Source organism: Drosophila santomea, chromosome 3L (genome assembly GCF_016746245.2).
Source record: "Drosophila santomea strain STO CAGO 1482 chromosome 3L, Prin_Dsan_1.1, whole genome shotgun sequence".
Taxonomy (NCBI): domain Eukaryota; kingdom Metazoa; phylum Arthropoda; class Insecta; order Diptera; family Drosophilidae; genus Drosophila; species Drosophila santomea.
In genome coordinates this window covers 3,931,816-3,952,158 of record NC_053018.2, presented here as the reverse complement: position 1 = coordinate 3,952,158, position 20,343 = coordinate 3,931,816, and the positions used below count along the sequence as shown (strand labels likewise).

Genomic DNA, 20,343 nt, shown 5'->3' with positions numbered 1-20,343 from the left:
GGGCATCCTGTTTACTTCAATAGGGATATGAAATGCTAGCAGAGCACATGCGCAGCAGCTGGGAGCAGGAGCACTCGGATTCCGCGCCTCTTTCTATTTTTAAAACACCACACTTCACTCATCGCAAACACTTCAAACACGATTTTTATAGTTTTCTGACTTCTTGGCGGCTCTGTAGCAGATTAAAATCTCGTAGAGTTCCACAAACACGGTTAGCTAATGAACAAGGCGTGCAACAACCTCGGAATCGTGTAAAAATTTGCATAAATCAATAAACATTTAGCATTTTGTATGCTTAATTTTTATGGCCCATATGCTAAGTCACACATATCATTTAGCAGTTTCAGAATTAAATGATACTTTGAAGTATATCAACAAGAAGTTAAGTATCTTATTTTTTGTAACCTTTTTCTACTCAGATAACATCCGAGGTAGTTACTTGTTTTAATTACTTTTGCGTGAGCGATGGAATATGTCTGATAAAAGCCCAATTTTTCTGTCATCTCCGCGTTGAACGGAAAATAATGAGACCTATAGCTCTGCAAATTAGGGAATTGGTGGGCTTTGTTGTCACAAAATTTCTATGCATAAAATTACCTCATCAGTGGCTGGGAATTAAAATTCAGTTTTCGCCTCTGTCGAAAAGAAGAATGCAGATTGACAAAACAAGTAGAAACCCACAGTGTTATAAATTCTTTTGTTTGTGCCTGGCATGCTAAACAATTTTCAAAATCAACGAGAGAAAATAACAAACAATTTCAAAGAGAAAACAGCAACAGTGGGGAGGAATAAGCTACAGACTTGGATTTAATTTAAACAATAGATCTCAACTGGAAATGATCTATAGGGTTTTTTGCTGCTTCTTCTTAAGTTAAACAGAGATTTATGATCACTTAAGCATTCTCAAGCTCTAGATGAACAGAAATGTATCTATCTGCACTCTTTTCTCATCAATAAATTGAAATTGAAATATTTCCCCAACTCCATTCAAATCCAAATCATTAGGTGGAGCTTCAATATGGCTTGCTGTTTTAAAATGATTACCAAACATTTTGGCTGATTATTGTCTCATGACGATACAAATGCCAAAGAAATATTACATACCCCGTAGTTTGCTTTCATGGCTCTTGGTTGCCTTTTTCTTTTGCTTTTGTTGAAATCGAAATTGTTTATAGAGAGCTTCAGTCCGTTTCAGCTCGTTTTCAACTTGCTTGGTAAGTTCGTACGTGTGTTGCCGTCCATATCTACTGTACTATGTATGTCTATGCGATGTGCCCCAAAAGTTATTTGCGAAAATTAGTCAATGCTGAGCCCCACTCAAAAGCCCCTAGCTCCTCGTGCCCATTGCCTTTATTATTATGGCTTTTTGGCATTTGGTCACGCCCCCCCAGAGGGGCTGTACCACATACGATAGACACACAAAATACAAAATACACAATATACACCCGCAACCGATGTTGTTTTGATGACATCATCGTACCTCGAATCTGAGTTTGATTCAAAGCCCAAAAAATTCGTTATGTTCTTTGGGGTTCTGCGCATGCGCCACCGGCTACCGAATTCGAATCGGTTTTCTCCCAGCTTTCGCATTCTGTTTTTTGGATTTTTTTTTGTGGATTATGCAAATGCTGGGATTCAATTATTTGGGGCGCCGCTTCAGCGGTTTTAACTGATTTTTACGTGAGACTTTGGCAATGAAAACCGTTTTCAATTGACGTTTTTCAACTGTTTGGCGCTTTTCTCCAGGCTGGGAAAATTGAGTTCAGCATTGAGCTAGATTAGAAGCCAAAAATTAAATAGTCAAGCGATGAGATCACGTTTTAATGAATAGAAATCTCTGGGGACAAAAGAAGCAGATGAAGATGACAACGGGTGGGATTTGTAGATTTCATAGATATGGCACAAATTCCTCGAACAAATTTCTCTAAATTCATCTTTTGAGCACAATAAAAATCAATTAAATGTGAAATTCGCAGGGCGGTACCTAATTCCAAATAAATTTTAATCGATTGGAGATGCGAGTCAACGAAATATCCATTAATTTTGCGACCAAGGGGAAACTAGGCACGCGTCTTCTTTTAATTGTGGTGTAATTAAGATTTGATATGGCGGATATAGGCCCATTAAACCAGATGGTTACTGTATCAGTTGAGATCGGCTAACGAACAGGTTTCCAAGCACTCTGATTGATTTCCTTTGATTGTTGGGGAAGTGCCAGGCAATTATAGATTTCGCAGATCCAGGAGCGTTAAGTGTGACTAAATCGTTTTGATTGATTATCTAAAGCCGTATTCTAAGATTTTCAGATATAAAACAGAAACATATAAACGGAAACAGACCATGTAACTCGATAATTACACTGAACCATCAAGCTGAAGTTCGTTAATCTCTTATGGGAAAACTTGAAACTTTCACTTGAATGACACAAAGAAAATTGTCGAAAGCCAGCAGAAACTTTCAAACTATTCAAAAGTCGAAGCGACGCTGTTCTACCAATTGTATTTCTGTTTGTTTTCTTTCCCAAAAAAACAAAAAGCTGGTTTCTGATTAATTAGTTTCATCTACCCACTTCCTATTCGAATAGCGCAAAAAATATGACTTAATCGCACATGATTTGCATATGGGGGAGACTCAATAAAAGCCGTCACACGTGTGAACCCAAAATTTTAAGCTCAACTCAGTTTGAGTCATCGATGAGCTATCTGGATGTGTAGTAAATAAATGTGTTATATAAGCCAGCACTGATGACAAACACGTACCACTCACGACTAAGTCCAATATTTGCACAACAATCTAACACTTAGCAGGGGCTATGACTTATTTCCGCCGCGTTTCGCAGGAAGCCTCCAAAAGTATTTTCCCTTATCGTCTCAGTTTCGGTTGGTTCATTTTCCCGTAGAGTTCAGTGGGTAAAGGTCGGTGCTATCGGCAGCAACCCTCGCAACGCTTTACTTTTAATTAAAGTGTACCAAACGGCATCGGCAATCAAATGATCGCCTGACAAGAGGGAGAACAATTCAATTTCATTTCTGACAGCCGGGGACCCGAAAATGTCACAAAGACAATGGCAATAGAAATGTTTCATCTAGTCATAACTCATATCTTAAACATCGATTTCAAAGACCCTAATTGAAATTGAAATCATGTGAGAGGCCGAGTAGCCCTTGATGGAGAGTTTACCCATTGAATTTTTAATTGGCTAAGCCTGAGAACCGAGAGACAACAAATGTTTACTCAAGTGTCGGGCCATAAAAATAAAATCGTCATCGAAAAAGAAATATAAATTTGTTACTTCGAAGGGAAGGCAGGGAATCTAAATTTGAAAGTTCTGGGGCTTGCGGCCCATCAGAGTTGTTTAACATCGCTGATAGTAGTACTCGTATATGATTGCTTATAATGTATGGATTTTAAATGAGTATCAAACGATTTTGATGTGTTTTTTACGAGCCACGAACTCTGATATGGGTTTGTTATTTCAGACAGCCCAAAAGCGAAACTGCATTCCGACTTCAAAAAGCACGTTGCGCAAACCACAGACCGAAATCGGGCAGCAAAAAGTCAAGTTTACAATTACACGACAAAAATTCAGATTCGATGACGTTATAAGCACATTGGAGAACACTTTTTTTGCGGTTTTGTGTGTGCAAACATTTCATGCATAATTTTACTCTCGAGTGGTTTTTGAAGGGCCCTCGAAAAGAGAGCTCTTCGCATAAAAATAGCTTGGGATGGCTTATTATTAAGTGAAGTTTTTTTTTCTTTTAAAGGTTTCCAAAGCTTCTCTTTTCCCCCTTAGCCTACAAAATAAGTTTGAATTTCTTTGCCTCGAAAAGAGTTTATTTAAATCACAAAGCTTATTGAGCAGAAAAATAAAGTCCGCTTATAATTTTCTTGCAAATAAGATTTTAGTGTAATCCCTAAAATATTAAGATAGGTAAAAAGAAATCGCTAAGCCTGTTTGCGTCGTTGTTTGTATGCAGACATGAGAGTAAAATTTAAAAAAAATTCCCTTTATGGATAATAGGATTTTCTAGTAATCTCCAGATGTATCTGATTGCTACTTGCGGCCATTGAAAAAGCTCTCTCCCAACCAACATTCCCCAAACTTGTGGACTGTAGATTGCTTATCATAACAATTTGGCTACCATTTTTCATGGTAAACCCCAGACACAAAACTACTTTGCACATTCTTCTAATTAAATCCAGTGCCCTGGGGAACACTCTTTGGATGCGAATCTGCCGGGTGGCCAAGTGAAGGAATGCGAAACTCGTTTCTGCCTTGCGGCATATGCAAATTCACATTCGCAGATCGCAGATCGCTGATCGCTGATGAAGACTTTGCGCTTCTTGCTCGGCGCGTCATAATCAAAATCGCAAATATGAAAAACTAAATAAGAAAAATATGGGAAATAAAGATCATAAGACTTCACGCTACAATGCTAAACAGTCGCAGCAGACACATATTTTTTTCGGTCGGAAACCGGTAAAAATTACAACAAACAGAACCCCAAAAGAAGAGCAGAATTCTGGAGAATATCTTGTTTGGAAAGCTCCACGTAGCTGTTCAACTTCCCCTCAGTTTTTTTTTTATTTCGCCGCTTTCCGTTCATAACTTGTTGATTGTCTGATGTCAGCGTTAAAGTAAATATTTTCTCATTTATGCGTGTAATTTTATTTTCAGTCGTCGCGGGAACATAACCTTTAAGCAATTTTATGTCGACTTGGTTTTAAATATAGTGTTATATAAGCGATCTCAAGGTTACTCGTCCTGCTTTTTGCTGCATGCAAATGTAAAACATTCTGTAACCCACCAGTCACGACTGTAAAACCGCTTGATCATTGACTCCGAGAGCTGATCTGCGTTCCCAGCTAATTAATATGACAAGACACAGTCACTATTCTCGGAATTTTTTAGTTAAAGTAAGGCGTCGATGGTTGGATAGACATTTGTCATTGTGATAGAAAACTCTTGTAAAATTCGATGGAGCCAACATAAGACATTTACTCCCAGCTTGTTTTCTCATATATTTAATAAATTAGCTTTACAACTTTGTTCTTTACAGCTCAATTTTACTGTTTCCCAAGCCAACCTGTAACTGATCAGAAAAAAAAAAATTAAAAGTCTGACTCATTCCGGGCTCTGACATCATAGAGCTGTTTCCATCGATTCCTGCATATAACCAAAGTGCATTTAATCAGTTTTTATCGCCGTTCGACAGTTGATAACTACCGTGGGACACTATCTGCACCTTATAGATAGCTTCTATCTGCAAATTCCGCCTTGTGGGCCATAAACTTTGTGAATCGCTAAAGAAAGTCATAAATTGCAGGGACAAATTATATTTAGACAAGTCACCTCTTTCCGTTCGCCTTTGAGGCCCCATTAGGTTGGCAATTCAGTTAGCCACTTCAGTAATTTACTCAAAGCATTTCATTTGTGTCATCATCATCATGCGGAATCTCGAGTTCAAAATGGCTAAACTGGCTGGCTTTAACTGATCGCTTAGCCGCTTAGCAAATCCATGTGAAAGAACTGGAACGCATAACGCTCATAACATAAATAACAGCACAACTCACGCACTCACGAAAATCCGAGGAGAAAGAACCATTTACAAAGTACGCCAAGGAATGCCAAAGTGAAAGACGAACAGCCGGGCCAAGCCAAGCCAAGTCAAAGCCAAAACCCAAAGCCCCTAGCAAGGTAAGACGCGATTGCCGCCTCGAACCGGGCTCAAAAGCCCAGAAGAGGAGGGCTCAGGACGTACAGTGCAAGAAATGGGGATATGTCTAAGCAGATTATACAACAATGCCATTTATATGCTTAAGAACACATTACTATGCTCAAGTTATGGGATTTGTGTAAGTATAACATTAATGAAGCTATTTGCTATCGTATTACTTTGAAATTGATTCTTTCATTTAATAACTTTCATCTTTAATAGTTTTATTAGTTTTTTAAATATCACTTTACTTCGAATTTCTGCATATGTTACATCATGTTGAGCACAATATTTTGGCTAGTGTAAGACCGCTTGGTCTTCTGACAGCCTTCAAGCCTTCACAGCTGTGCTTTTGGGCCGCTTAAATATTTGGCATTTCTGCTTCGGCTCTGTTACGCTTTTTGATTCCGATCGATTGTACGCAGCCAGGTATGCAAACCAGAGTAACGAGGTTTTCGGTGGAAAGACAAAGACGGGAACAGGGGGACCCAACCCCAGAAACAATTTACGAGTAGCACACATGCGCATTGTTCTTCGGGATGCCAGCTGCATGGGCACTAAAATGCGAAATCAATGCCCCACACCGAGTGTATGGTAATGTGGGGTATACTCGGGGAATGACCATCAACCATCAACCATCAACCATTGGAAAGCAGTCATCAACACCTTCTTCTGGGCTTCAAGACCTGGCCGAAAACATCGACAACCGTTGCACCACAAACACAAAAAGCCAACAGGCCAAGAACCAGCGGCACTTTTATGGCTTCATCTCTTTATCGTTGGTAACGAAGCGATGACATCCCTTAAGAATTTTCCCAAACACATTGGTTCTTAACCTTATATACCCTACACTTACAAGGTGCTTATACCAAAAAAAAAAAAAACAAAAAAAAAGGTAATGAAACCCAGACAAAGGAGAAGAAATAATTACAGCACAGAGTACAAAATTCTACCGCTTCCAGTCAGCGGAAACAAAGTGCGCAAAATGTAATTAATTGCCACAGGCCCTCGGCCCAAGAAGCGAACTCATATGCAGCCACAGTGCGGTTCGCAACTGTAAAACTATCTGGGGATCTTCGGTTGCTGATGAGATCACAGAAAAAAGAATACAGGATGAAGTCATTTGTAAGCAGAAGTCACAATAGCTTAAACTTCGAAGATTTACACATACAAGCATGCTGGGGAAGCACCTTTGGCAAGTCTTTGAGGTGATAAAAAACTTAATAGATTATTAGTGAATTATACAGACGATCTATATATTCACTTGAAGCACTGTCTCCACAAATACATAAAAAGATCTAAAGACTCCAAGGGTCTTTGCAGCTCTCACGCAGCTCCTTTGATGAATGAAAGTTTTGTTTGTTTGACTTTGACTCGGCTGTTTGTTGATCTTTTTCGCAACTAATAAGCTAAATATTTTGATTGGGCTCGTGGTCGTAAAAACAAGGAGAACTCAATGCAAAGAGAATCGCGAATCTCACTCGCTGGCAGATACATGATTAAAATGGCATTGTCTTTCCGTTTTCGAGGGGTAAGGAGAAGTTCCTCTGATTTCGGACTCTCTCGAATGATTGGCAAATTGCTGAAATTTAAGACCCCAGTCAAGGCTATATTTAATATGTCTTTCTTATTTTGTTTTCTGCTGATAAGATTTCTATTCCTACGCTACTGGTGGTGCCAAGCAAAAAGCGAAAAACTACGCTATTGGCTAACCGGAATTTCGACCACTTCCGCTGGATAAGTCGAGTTCCATTGACTTCGAGCACCGAAAGCGAAGCCACTCTCTGCGCCAAACACTTGACTCGATTAGCCAAATTCCAAAGATCCGCCAAAAAACTCCAATAAAGCAGGCAAAAAAAGCTAGACAGCTTCATAATAAATAAGCTTAAACGCGAACAACCTGCTGGCTGGCAATTGTTTATGGCCCAGGTCCGAAAACTCGAAAGCCAGGCCAAAACAAAGACCAAATCTTTGGAGTCTTTTTTGCTGGCCGTGGAGTGAAAGAGAGCCACCTCTTTGGCCGAGAAATTTCACCTGGCAGAAAGGAAGGCAAGAGCAGGTTTCAAGGTTGCCAGCGATCCCCTCCTGTCGCCTCCACGAACCGAGTTAATGGCATCCAGGTGGGAGCGATTCGCTTTGGCATCGGCATCAAATAAAGTGGAACCCAACAATCATAACTTTGCGAATAAATGATTTGAAGTTTTTAGGTAAATGTAGCGAGAAGAAACCTTGCTGATCTGCCAATTTAATTGATATTTATCTGAAGCGAAAGAGCTCCAAAAAGCTGCCACCTTGAAATTGAATTCTTGAAATACCAAAGCACACTTCAAAATGTCAGTAAGTTCACAACACAACTTTATAATTTGGCACGAGTACAGAAAATCTTGGCTATAACATTCTATCTAATCATAAAAGCGGTTTAATGTGATCCAGTACAATATAGTTTAAATAATTTACTAGATAATCTACAATGCATTTTTACACATATGAGGCCAGAATTAACGATCTTGCACTTTGAACTTTGAATGGGAACCGATCTCAGTAATCGCCTAGCCACAGAGTAACGACTAAAATTCCGCCAAGCCTCGACGTTCCCAAGAAAATAAATAATTTCCCTCTGAAGCGTTTTGTGTGGGCACATTTCCTGCGTTATTTATTGTTGTGCGAGGGACCCTGGTGATAAGCAGATTTTTTTTTGGCCAACTCAGTCGACTCACTGAGTCTTCGACTTACAAGACCCAAAATGAGAAAAAGAAAGCAAGTCGCGAGTGCGAGTACAAAATACAAAATATAAAATACAAGCCAAGAAGAAAACCAGTTCCTGAGCAAGTTTACTTTTAGTTGTTGTTACTGGCTTATAGCCTTGAATGTGCATTTCACGTTGTTGCTGGTTTTCGGTTTTCAGTTTTTGGCGCGCGCTCAGGAAAACATAAAAAACTGGTTGAAGTCGGAGTTGACCAAGTTTTCCCAAGCCTCCAAAACTAACAAAACCGCACAATTGATAGACAAGTGAAATGAGTAGCCAAAGAGAGCGAGAAATTCTCCAGTCTGTAGCGGTTTATTTTTGCACACGACTTACGGTTATTTTCTAATTACTTCCCAAGTAATTTGCATAAACAGAAAAAAGATGAAGATTTCAAAATGAAGCTATTTCTTACTTCCAAGAAATTGACTACAAATCTTACAGATACCTATTATGTACCTAGTGGATTTAGTTCTTATAGTACAGTACAATACTTTAAGTTTCAGTATTTAAGACGTATTCATTATTCATAGTGTAAGATATCACCAATAATTTAAGCAATTAGTCAGTTCTTAGAAACTGAACCGATTCATAGGGAAAGCCTTTCCGGGTACTTTGCTCTCTAGAAATACTTTTCGAGTCATACATCATAATAACATCATTCACACCGATCGTGCCAGATAGGATCTGTTAGCAAAGGGGCTCTCCTTTCCTTATCAATTTGGCAAGTGACATTAGTTATTTTTAATGTTTTCCGAATAGATTGCTTACAATCGATGATGTTGGACTTGCACCCAGAGATAAGCGCAAATAGGTTAAATAATATTAAATGCATGTGAGTGACATTGTCAACTGAAACGAATCGGAGAAGGCAGTGCTCCTGCATCGAGAAAAGAGTTCAACAAGTCAATTGCCATTACCTCCGGCGGCCTTTCATTTAATTTAGGGGTAATTACAATTACAACTCCCCCAATCACTTGCACTTGAGCAATTGTTTTATCTCCATGATTCAGTCCCTTTGATTTTATAAGCACTCGAAACTGACCGCAGTTCCAAAACTACAGATGGTATTGCCTAATGCATGACGTTAGAAATATTTTATTTTTCGAATACTGAAGCATTTGATTGCATAGTTGGATACAAAAAAACATACATATTTCAAAATGCAACAATACAGCTTACAGCTAAAACAGAGTTTCCTTTTACCAGTTTTGACTGTACACGCCTCATAAATGCTGACATAGCGATAAGACCCATTTCGTAAAATCACAAAAGTTCGTTCTAAATTCGCTTTATGGCCTTTGATTGATGGGTGGGCGGCGTTGGTCCGAAATAAAGCGGTGATTGATTGATTGACTCTTTGGCTGATTTTGAATGGGATTATGCATACTTTACACTGGTTGAAAAGGGGAAAGGAGTCACTTGAAAAGGGAATCGATGGAAACGAAAAGTACAGCGCGCAAATTGCGCAAAATGCCAAAGAATGCCGCATTAAAAACTCCAATAAGATTATGGCCGCAGCAACGAGAACAACACCGCCCAGCTGCAGTGCAGACATCTAATTGGAAAAAGCAACAACAAAGAGCAAAGATATAAACAAGTCCATGTGCAGTTATTTGTTTGTGTTGGTGTCTTTTTTCGAGGGGAATGTAAAAAGAATTGAAAAATGGACCAACTGGGTCTCCAATAGGAATTCTACTTGTATCGCTCGCAGTTTGGCAGCCACTGGACGACTGCTGCCTATTGCTGGTGTTGCACTTTTCCTGCAGAGATCGGCGTCTGTTTACAAACAGCAACACTCGGGGTGCTAATTATAGGGCCTCCTACATTATTGTTTACTTTATATATTACTTTGGTCTCAAACAGATTCAGTGATTCGAAAAATCGTTTTCACCAATAATACTAATCCACTTTAATAATTAAACTCTTTGTTGTAATGCAAGTTGCCTTCGTAATGAGGTTAAACGCTGTGGTATTATTATAACACCACTTAATCAACAACTCATTTAAGCAATTAAATCATTACAAAATCAATACCATCTAACAGACCACATTTAATGCGGCTAATAGTGTGCCTATCGAGTTGGCCGCAACTGTATGCAAATGGGCTGCTGCATTGGGGGCGTTGGCTTTTCCCCCTTCTCTGATGCCCACCCTATCCCCTTCACCCTCCCGCGACGCGATGCCTTGGCCTTGTTGATAGTCGTTGGCCTCTTGGCTGACCCGTTGAGTATAATTGAATTTAAGCGGCAATTGTCTTGCGAATGCATTTATTGCCATTGCACTTTGCAAATCACGCTGCCGAGCCAGTGGCTCTCAAACGTTCACGCCTAACGGTGCTGCAGCATGGCTAATGAGCGAGCGAGAAGACTGCAAGTCAGAGCGAGACCACCTCTGAATAGGAGGAATGCGGTTTAAAAATAAACCAAGCCCAAAGCGAGACGGCCCAAGCGGGAGAGGGGGCCAGCGAGCAGGCGGGGGGGCCAAAACGTGCTTCGCCTTAGACCCTATTTAGCCCAGTTTACGACTGGCCAAGCCAGCACAGCCCAGAAAGAAAGAGAGCCTGCTTGAGCGACACCTGTGCTTGGTTGGGTGGAAAAGGGGGAAGGGAATCCCCATACCCCACACCCCACACCCTCGTTATGCTAATTCACAGCAGAACTACAGGCAAGCCTCCACAACTAGGACTCTTTCGGAAGTCTCTTCTGAAGTGGCAAGGGTTTGGCAACAATTTACAATTGTGCTTATAGAAGTTACTAGGTTTTATAACGTAAGATACTTATAGATTGGAAGTGCTCAATAATTCCCACGTTTTAAATGAGGTCCTCCCAGCCAGGCTAGACTGTATGTCTGTATATGACAGCCAGGCAGTTTTTACGACCAGTTTGCACGCAACTTGACCATAGTGGATTGGATGCTGGATTGGTGGTAGCAGATGGAAGATCGGGCATCATCGGGAATGCCCTTTACCGTTTACAGTTTGGAAGCCGCAGCGTTGTTATGTAACACCTTGCGTCGGGTTTATTGGCTTATAAAGTGGAGCATCGGACCGTAAAACATCCCATATTGTTTTTAACGATCTTCTCTTTGCCATTCCGGTTTTAGTACTGCGCTTACCTTTGACAGCCTCGTAGTATCCCAAATCCAGCGTGAATGATTTACGTTAGTATCCTGGCGCACAAGAAATTATATTTATTCGCCAGATTTCTGGATTTCTGGATGCCTCCTGCTTTTCAGCTTCTTCTTTGCGTTCCCGTTCTCGTTCTTAGCCGCTGCAATTAACATAAATTCCCGTATTTATTTGTTTTTCGCCGACTGTTTTCACTACGATCTTTCTCCTCCTTTCGCCACTCTTCCCACTTTTCTTATTCACGCACACACACACGCACGCACACAGTGTAAAATCGAAAGATGCAGACGAAGATGGTTATAAAAAAAACCAGAGAACGCGAACGAGGAGGAAACGGAATGAAGGAGGATGGGGAGCAGAAGTGGGAGAAAAACCGGAAAGTTGTTTTTGTTGTTCGACCATAAGCGGCGTTCTTTGGTTTTCGGTTACAAAAACAAGCCGAAAAAGTGTTAAAACCAAAGAAATCTTAACGTTTTTCAGCGATTTTTGGGGATTCTCTTTTTTTAATTTATGCCATAGAATTTTTGTCACTTGTTGCTGCTTTTCGACCTTAATAACAAATTCCAATGCACACCAGTTGCTTTCACACGCAAAAACCAGATTAGTGGGTTTTTTCTATTGTTTTTTTTTTCGTTTTCTTTTCTATTTTAGGGCAGTAATTAGAAATAGCCGCGTTTTAAACACCGGTGCAACAGCAACAACTATGGAATAGTTCTAATTAGCACAAAAACTACAACGAAAAGAACAACAAAAGCAGTGTGAGCGGCTTAAGAGAGCGAGAGCGCAAATGAAAGAGAGAATTGAAACGCTGATTACGTTTTACTTATTGGCCCGCTTGTTGTTTCTTTACTTTTTTTTTTGCACGGCTTTATTTATTTTTGAGTTAGCGGTTTTGGCATCCAACTTTTTAGTCCGCGCGCACGTCTTGTCAAATCGCCGATCAGAGAAAAACTGGCTATGGAAAATAGCCGATCCGGTTCTCAGTTGAATACGAACTTTGAATTCATGGTATTTCGGGCTAATGCCAACATGGTCACACCACGTATTGACACGTTTATTTTGGATTCTGTTTTTATTGTATAATTTATCCAGACTCAATAAATAAATGAAATAATAATACAATAGAAATCGAACGACGCTGGCAGCGATATCGACTAGTTTAGCCCTATAAAAGCTCATCGAAAGGCACTTGAAAACCAAATTGATTCGAATTTCAATTGATTATAACAACCTCAAAAGGACTCAAAAATGATGCAGATCAAGTTCCTGTTCACCTTCTTCGCTCTGCTGATGCTGGTCGTCCTGGGAGCCAAGGAAGCCGATGCCGACTGCCTTTCCGGCAGATACCGAGGACCGTGTGCCGTCTGGGACAATGAGGCCTGCAGGAGGGTTTGCCGGGAGGAGGGAGGAGGACGCGTCAGTGGACACTGCAGCTCCAGGCTGCAATGCTGGTGCGAAGGATGTTGAATGCAAGATCCTATATTATTTCCCCGAAACTGGACAACTTCTATGAGCTCTTCTCTGCATGAATAATCCAATTCCCTTAATATTCGCAACTGTTTAAAATAAAATCAAGTCAAGATCCAATACTTTTTGTTCCGCTGAATGTATTGTTATATTCGCCTCGTGTTGGCATTGTAAATTCAGCCCTAAAGCCTTGGTGAATATATTTATCTCCCCGAGATTAATTTCACCACAGCGTCGTTAAACTTTCAGATTGAAGGGTATATAAGCTCTTAATAAGAGTGGAGAGCTATCAATTTCTTGTGGGTTTAAATTCGTTAATTGCCAAAAGTCACCAGAACTGCTACCGAAATGATGCAAATCAAGTTCCTATTTGCACTGTGTGCTGTCTTGATGCTGGTTGTCCTGGGCGCGGATGAATCCTTTGCCGACTGCCTTTCCGGAAAATTTCGGGGTTCCTGTTACGTATGGCACAAGAAGAAGTGTAGGGAGATTTGCCAGAGGGAAGGACGAACCGGTGGTCACTGCAGCCCCAGTCTTAAATGTTGGTGCGAAGGATGCTGAAGAAGATGTACATATAAACGCACTTCAGTTGGACAAGTCTACCAATGTGCATTGAGTAATAAATAAACTAACTCTCCTGACCTATTTTTATGTATTATTTTCACCATGGGAACTGGATTAGTAACGGAAAAACCCCAAGTTTTACTTACCTCTCGATAATCGATCAACTCTGTTGTTTTGGGTCATCCATATCTAAAAATATGTATTTAAGCATTGCAACTTCCCCGCATTTATGCATCTACTTATGTGCCACACTTAGCCTTCCTTCATTGAAATAATCTCATTGTGCAAGGCTGCATACAGATTTTGCACAAATCAACGATGAACAATGCTCAGAGTTTGATCAGCAGTTAAGATCGATCAGCAGTTGCCTAAAAGTTAACATTGCGATCTATTTTTGTAATGACCTACTAAGCAATTTAGAATCACTAGGAGGGAAATTTGAATATGATTAAGGAATTAAAATCCATTTTAAAATAAATTTACAATTTAGGAAAGAAAACTGCCAAATAGCCGGCAAAGAAATTTAAAAGTTCGCGCCATATTTCTAGCGCTGCCAGATGTTGCCAGCCTTCATGGCGGTTCCTCACTAAAAAAGAATCGAAGTACCAAAGGCCCGATAGTTTTGGAGGAGTGCAAGCTATTGCTTTTGTTTTGTTTATAAATTACACAAAATAATTGTTTCTATTGCAAGAAGTCAACTATTTAGTTTGCAAGTAACTGAATTTCGACAGCATATATTCATACTTTAATGCCTCCACTCGAAAGCCAAAGGCAACACAAAGATATACGCAATTTTTAAGCTTAAAGTTAAGTTTGTTGCATTCTTAACTAACTTTATTGTGCAGAAGGTAAGAATGTGAGTTTTGCTATTAATGCCAACTGTTAATCACACGACAATCACCTCCAGATAGGCGTATCATTACGCAGAAGAACTTGCTCGGACGAAAAGGAAGCACTCGAATCAACGCACCGAAGCACCAGGGGATTCCCCGGCTTTCCATTCTTCCGGTTTTCTACTTGGTCTCCAACGAAGCACAGCCAAAGATGGGGAGATATATTGCAATCTTGGGCCTTATCCTAACCCTAAGTGGACAGTTTAACGCGGTGCTGGCCGTGAAGAATAAAACCTGCGAGAGTTTGCTTCGCGAACTTGCCGATGCGCAGAGCAAGTTCATCTACTGCGCCACCACAAAGTCGGTGCCCGTGAATCTGTGTGAGGGATGCGTTGATCTCTACCGGGCTCTTAGCCACGATTATGGAAACCTAATTGCGGACGCCAACTGTTCCAAGCGGTATCTGAACTCGGACAGGATCAATATAGTGGCCACCACCCAAGGAATCCTCACCAGCCTGTGGCAGAAGGCCAACTGCGAAAGTGTGCATCAGTACTTTACACTTTTGGCAGTCACTCATCTATTTCAACCTTTCAGATTGCTTCAGGGATAATTTTTGGAAAATATACGATGACAACGCAACAAAGTTGCAGGAATGCTTGGACTCTACTGGGCCGGATCTGGTTTGCTACACCTGCAAAAGCGATTACGTGGGTCTGAATGATTTCTACCTCAGCATGGAAACGAAAGTCGGCGGAAAGGTGTGCTTTGATCTGCAGGACAATGTAAGTCAGGCCTTATCCTTACGTGTGCCTGTTATTTCACTTTTGGGCTTCACTTGTAGAGACTTAATTGTTATACTTTATTTATTCATATTGCACAGCTGTATGCATAATTGAATATTATCATCTTTTCCTATTCAGATGAACCGCACTCGTCTCAACTGGTCGAAAACGCTGAAATGTTGTCAACGCGAGGTAAAGCTGACCAACTTCCTCATCGCCGTGGGCGTAGTTGTCCTGCTCCCCATACTAACCTTCTATATCACGGCAATCGTAGTGACCAAGCGGCGGGAAGCCAATCATGGTTTGCTTAATGAGCAGGGTACGAAACATCATCATTGCTTAGAATTCATAAACTGATTATTGGCATTTTAGAACCTGAACTGGACGCGCCCTCCACGTCGACACTAATCACGGCTGCCGTGCTGTCCACTCCAGTAGAAGATCCTGCTGTCATCTCCGCCCGAACGGAAAAAATCGCCAATGTATTGAGTGGAGCGGGAACTCACCTGCTGGACGAATCGAGTGATGAAGAACCGCCTCTTAGAAAAAAAGTTCCTAAGAGTAACGAATCCGACTACTCCAGTGACGATGAGCCGCTTGCTAAGACCAAACGAGCGTAACAAAACCAGGTAGAGTGTCCATAAGGGAACCTTCGATATCAGTGTAAGGATATTTATAAATTAGAGGATCCTGGGGTAGCAAAGCTCTGCGCATTTAACAGATTTTTTATTCTATTACCTAATAATTGTGCGGATAGCTTTTGTGCTTCTGATATGCCCTCTATTACCATATATTTCGAAAAATTATCTCCGCCTTGTGCCTAACCAAATATAATACACTTTTATAAAGCAAATGTATAGCCATATGCATTGTGATATCATATTTATATTAAAGTCATTGCTGTTAAAGCAAAATGTTCAAATGAACACTAGATGCATTAGAAAGTGGCAGGCTACTTTAAAGTCGAAAAGTTTCTTTTTAGCATTTTGTATGCGCTTTATTGTTGGCAAGTAAAACTGCACGTAAGCCTAGGCGTTTAAATCGAATTAGGGCGAAAGAAGATCAGGGTCATGTCATCATGGAAAGGGCCCTTCCACCGGATTTGCGTACTAGCTTAAGGAACTAACCTAACACTAAGATAACGATTAACAAAGGAAGTGCATTGGCCGTGTACGTTCGTTGGTCGCCTTCGGATTCTTCCCTAATCCTAATTTATCCATATAGATTGCCATGTGCAGACGAGGTCTGGTAGTGGACCAAACTCCCGTGGGTCTGCAGCGGCGGTTGGTAGTAGGCCTGGTGGTAGTGCGAGGGCGGAGCCGGCTCGTTCACCTGAATCTGGTGGTAGTTGGTGAAGGGTTCGTGCTCGACCACTTCGCGCACCGTCTGGAACGGATGGTTGACAACGATGCGACGCTTGTGGAAGGTCTCGCTGGTGGCCGAGGCATCGGTTGGCGCCGCAGTGGCTGCGATCACCCGCTCGTTGGGCTTCAGATGGCCAGCGGCTCCATTGAGCGATACATCCACATCGGGCTGCGGCTTCGATTGGGACGGAGTAGCCTGGGTGGCGGACACCTCGGCACTGGGCGCTTCCATCAAGCGCTGCGACTTCTGCTGCCTCAGCTCGGCTCTCTGCTGTCCCCTGTCGCAGTCGGGCGCAATTGTGGTGGCCACCACAGCGGATTTCTCCTGGTCACTGGCTATCTGGATTTGGATGTGGGTGTTTTGCTGCTCCTTCTTGGGCTGCTGCTCCTCTCGTTTGGGTGCCTCCTCCAGCCGGGAAGACTGGACGAGTCTGGAGGAGTGATTATCCGGGCTGAATCTCATCTGGGAGTAGGGCGCACTGTAGTCCAGCTCCTCGGCAACGCGCTGTCGGGATGGCTGGTTGTAGTAGGTCCTCGGAGTTTGAGACTTGGCATACAGCACGGTGGGTCCAGCGTGGTTCCGGAGGTAGGGCTTTATCTCGGTCACCTGGGCGGGCACCTCCTGGATCCTTCGCTCCTTGAGGGGAGTCTGGCTAGTGCGTCCCAGATAAATGTTGTGCTGCGAGGGCGGCAGATGAATCTTGTGCTCGTGCTTGATTATCTGCGTGGGTCGCTCGTCCTCCTTCTCCTCCGCCAGTTCCAGGCGCGCTGGCTTGGCGTCCACACTGCCGGCACTCACATTGGGCAGATATTCCCCCGAGAAGTAGTCGTCGTCCTGGTTGTATGGCTGGCGGTTGAAGTTATTCCTCTGCTGATAGACCCGCTGGCCGGATCGGGAGTAATCCTGCTCCGGTTCCGCGCGCTGGATCATCTTGGGTGAGAGATGCTTGGCGTTGATCTTCACCGCGTTTCCACTGGCATCCACACCGGATATGAAGGAAGGTGAACTCTTGCCACCATCGGTGACATCTCCCAGGGGCTGCTGCTGTTGCAGCCGGGACTCCACGAAGTCATCCTTGGGCTGCTGATCGTAGGAGGGCATCGTGGTCACACTGGAGCCGATGGTGGTGGTCTGCTGATCCTTAGCAGCTGGAGCTGCATCGTAGGATGGCCTGTACTCGGGCACATTGTTGTTATATGTCTGGGATTGGATTTGACCAGTGTTGCTGTTGCTGTAGGCGGACGCCACTGCGGGATGAGGATGTCCCAAGGGCAGCAGGGTTTCGCCCTTGGGTATCTTAGCAACCGGATGCTCCAGCTCGACGACCAGAGTTCCCGCCGGCTTGATCACCACGCGCTCCTCGATGTCGTAGAACTCCTTTTGGATGGCCGGATGACGCACCTCGTACTTCTTGGCCTTCAGAGCTGGCTGCACGATCTGAATGGTTTTGGTGACCAGGGGACGCTGTGGCGGTGCGTAGCTCCTGGGTGGAGCTGGTGGCAGGTAGCCAGAGCCGCCTTGGTAGCCCGACTGATCGGCATAGTCCTCGTATCCCTGGCCATCATCCACCTCCGGCGGGTACTGATCCTGGTACTCCACGTCCTGGGCATCCTCGTAGCTGAAGCCATTGGGATCGTAGCTGGGGCGATTGTAGCTGGTAGCGGAGTCGTAGCCGGATGACGAATCAGATGGCAGGGCGGGCGCAGCGGGAGCAGGTTGACTTGATGCAGGAGCGGACGAGGAGGCGCTGGAGGCGGAGGACGAACTGGAGCTCACCGGCGGCGCAATGTTGGCCGTTTGAATGGGCGCCTGCTGGGGCTCGTAGATGGGCTTGCTGTCCTGGGCCGCCTCCACATTGGCGCTCTGTCCCTGGGTGGAGACGGGTGCAGCCACCTGGCGCTCGAACATGCGCAGCTGCTGCGACCGATGTCCTCCAATCGTGACCAGTTTCTGGGGAGCCGCATCCTCCACTGAGGAGGACGAACTTACTCCGGAGCTGGTTTGAGTATAGCGCTGCGGGGACGGATTCGATGACTCGTAGACCTGGAAAGCCGGTTAGGTAAGTTACGATTTACAGTATTACCTCGGTACCACTTACTGTCTCCACGGTGGGTCCATGGCTGTGGTAGGACTGGATGTAGCGCTCGAACTCCTGGTTCTGGCGCAGCTGCTGGTTGCGCTGTCGGAACTGGCCACTATGAGCACTAAGCGGTGGCTGCTGGTGGATGGCGGGACGTCTGCTGTGATTGCGGCGACGGGGCAATCGTCCGTTCTTGGACATGGGTGGCTGACTCTGAGCCGGCGGCTGCAGTCCCAATCCCTGGCGAGGAGACAGCTGCTGGGGCTGCTGTTGCTGCTGCTGGGTTTGAGACACCTGTTGCTGCTGCTGCTGCTGCTGTTGCGGATGAGATTGGGACTGGGCTAGCACCTGCTGCTGTCGCTCCTGGATGCGCTGGAACTGCTGATCCTCATCCCGCTGAGGACCCGCCCTCAGTTCCGCCGGAGCCATGCCATCCACGTACTTCACATCCGCCGGATTCGTGGCCGGTTGCTGGGCAATCGAGATGTTGACATGGGTGGCCGCATCCACCTGGCACCAGGCCACCACCACCACCACCAGCAGGAGCACCAGCACTCCTCGAAACATCCTGTTCTGATCCTGTTTCCTGCACCAAAGTCCAAGCACCTAGCTCCACAAAACCTAATTGCCAGTCCAATCACTGCTGACCACCACCAAAGCTGACCGCTGACCGCTGTCTGATCGATCGTGGAGTGTGCTCCGCATATTTATACGGATTTCGGGTGGATTCGGATTCGAAATTGGGGGAGCGATCGCATTCGCAATCGCGATCGCGATCAGTGTCAAAGTCAACTGCAGCACTGGGAATAGCAATGCATGCTATGGCTATGATAGCTCCACTAGCTCCAATAGCTTCGATACTGACCTGGGCCAAACTGTTTAGGGATGAGTCTCAGATGCTTAACCCAGTTCTACAATTAAAGGCATTCGAGCGATCGCATTTGATCGATGATGCATTCAACAAATTGCTGTCATCGCTTCACACTTGTGTGGCACGCACCAACACTGAGAGAAACTGGGAGATACAGTTGATGGAAGCACTTATAGCTCATATATATCATTTGATTTCAAACATGGTTTTTCTCCGCCTGATCTCGACAGCGAATTTCGATGGCATCCGTAGATGGTGAGTGCTGCATTTTCATGTAATTGTCGGAAGGTCGGAATCGCCGCTCCGTTGGCTACTGGTTTGAACTTGAAATCCGGCCGAGACGCTGAACTGCTCCAATGGAGGAGGAGCAGCTCGAGTTTGGCGCCCCAATGGGTTGATGGATTCGCATTTTCGGTTTTGGGGGTGCTGGTCAGGCAAAGTTGCGCAATCGAAGTTTGGTGAGCATTTGGCGAATACTCGAGGCACTCGAATTCGGAAAGAAGGTAAAGGTTAATGTAAAGTACTCTTGTTTTTTCAGCACTCAAATTTACCAGTAAGGACAAATCAGAAAAGAGGGAGTACTATAAATCAAAGATCTCCTTACTACTACTTATTAAAAAAGCAAGACTTTAAGGAATATTTTTTATAGCTACCTTGTTTTGCACATCATAATATGAGTATGGGCAAAGTCAAATATGGGTTTGAAAATCTGAAACTCACACTAATTGATCGAGGTCCTTTCAATGATTAATTAGTTCAAAAACACTGTCAGCTTGGTCATAAAG

The 20,343-nt window shown here is 43.5% G+C and overlaps 5 protein-coding genes across 6 annotated transcripts in view; 3 read left to right on the top strand and 2 right to left on the bottom strand.

Annotated features, from left to right (window-relative positions):
- LOC120448925 (spectrin beta chain, non-erythrocytic 5) overlaps positions 1–12,538 on the bottom strand; it is a 31,468-nt gene extending 18,930 nt beyond the window's left edge. The window contains exons 1-2 of one of the 2 annotated variants that reach the window (XM_039631158.1): positions 12,410–12,538; positions 11,581–11,735 (exon numbers count right to left, since the gene is read on the bottom strand). The gene's annotated coding sequence lies outside the window, so the exon portion shown is untranslated. The remainder of the gene's footprint in view (positions 1–11,580; positions 11,736–12,409) is intronic. The other variant, XM_039631159.1, reaches the window with a different exon arrangement.
- Positions 12,539–12,642: 104 nt separating this feature from the next.
- Positions 12,643–13,180, top strand: LOC120448430 (drosomycin). The gene has a single exon (XM_039630432.1). The coding sequence runs from the start codon at positions 12,842–12,844 to the stop codon at positions 13,058–13,060; it is 219 nt and encodes a 72-aa protein (XP_039486366.1). The 5' UTR covers positions 12,643–12,841; the 3' UTR covers positions 13,061–13,180.
- A 228-nt stretch (positions 13,181–13,408) lies between these two features.
- On the top strand, positions 13,409–13,621 carry LOC120448907 (drosomycin). The gene has a single exon (XM_039631130.1). It carries the CDS (start codon positions 13,409–13,411, stop codon positions 13,619–13,621), a length of 213 nt encoding a protein of 70 aa, XP_039487064.1.
- Positions 13,622–14,243: 622 nt separating this feature from the next.
- Positions 14,244–16,168, top strand: LOC120449749 (osteopetrosis-associated transmembrane protein 1). Its single transcript, XM_039632383.1, has 5 exons — positions 14,244–14,472; positions 14,532–14,999; positions 15,055–15,242; positions 15,381–15,561; positions 15,615–16,168. Exons 2-5 carry the CDS (start codon positions 14,669–14,671, stop codon positions 15,860–15,862), a joined length of 948 nt encoding a protein of 315 aa, XP_039488317.1. The 5' UTR covers positions 14,244–14,472; positions 14,532–14,668; the 3' UTR covers positions 15,863–16,168.
- A 70-nt stretch (positions 16,169–16,238) lies between these two features.
- Positions 16,239–20,299, bottom strand: LOC120450190. The gene is made up of 2 exons (XM_039633055.1): positions 18,706–20,299; positions 16,239–18,650 (listed from the first exon to the last, which is right to left on the bottom strand). The coding sequence occupies exons 1-2, from the start codon at positions 19,252–19,254 to the stop codon at positions 16,455–16,457; spliced, it is 2,745 nt and encodes a 914-aa protein (XP_039488989.1). The 5' UTR covers positions 19,255–20,299; the 3' UTR covers positions 16,239–16,454.
- Between the last annotated feature and the right edge of the window lie 44 nt (positions 20,300–20,343).

Excerpts from the sequence above, each read along its gene's own strand:
- LOC120448430 (XM_039630432.1), top strand. The coding sequence starts at position 12,842 with ATGATGCAGATCAAGTTCCTGTTCACCTTCTTCGCTCTGCTGATGCTG.
- LOC120448907 (XM_039631130.1), top strand. The coding sequence starts at position 13,409 with ATGATGCAAATCAAGTTCCTATTTGCACTGTGTGCTGTCTTGATGCTG.
- LOC120449749 (XM_039632383.1), top strand. The coding sequence starts at position 14,669 with ATGGGGAGATATATTGCAATCTTGGGCCTTATCCTAACCCTAAGTGGA. Across the intron at positions 15,243-15,380 it reads GCTTTGATCTGCAGGACAAT|ATGAACCGCACTCGTCTCAA; the intron begins GTAAGTCAGGCC and ends TTTCCTATTCAG. Across the intron at positions 15,562-15,614 it reads TGGTTTGCTTAATGAGCAGG|AACCTGAACTGGACGCGCCC; the intron begins GTACGAAACATC and ends TTGGCATTTTAG.
- LOC120450190 (XM_039633055.1), bottom strand. The coding sequence starts at position 19,254 with ATGTTTCGAGGAGTGCTGGTGCTCCTGCTGGTGGTGGTGGTGGTGGCC. Across the intron at positions 18,651-18,705 it reads ATGGACCCACCGTGGAGACA|GTCTACGAGTCATCGAATCC; the intron begins GTAAGTGGTACC and ends CCGGCTTTCCAG.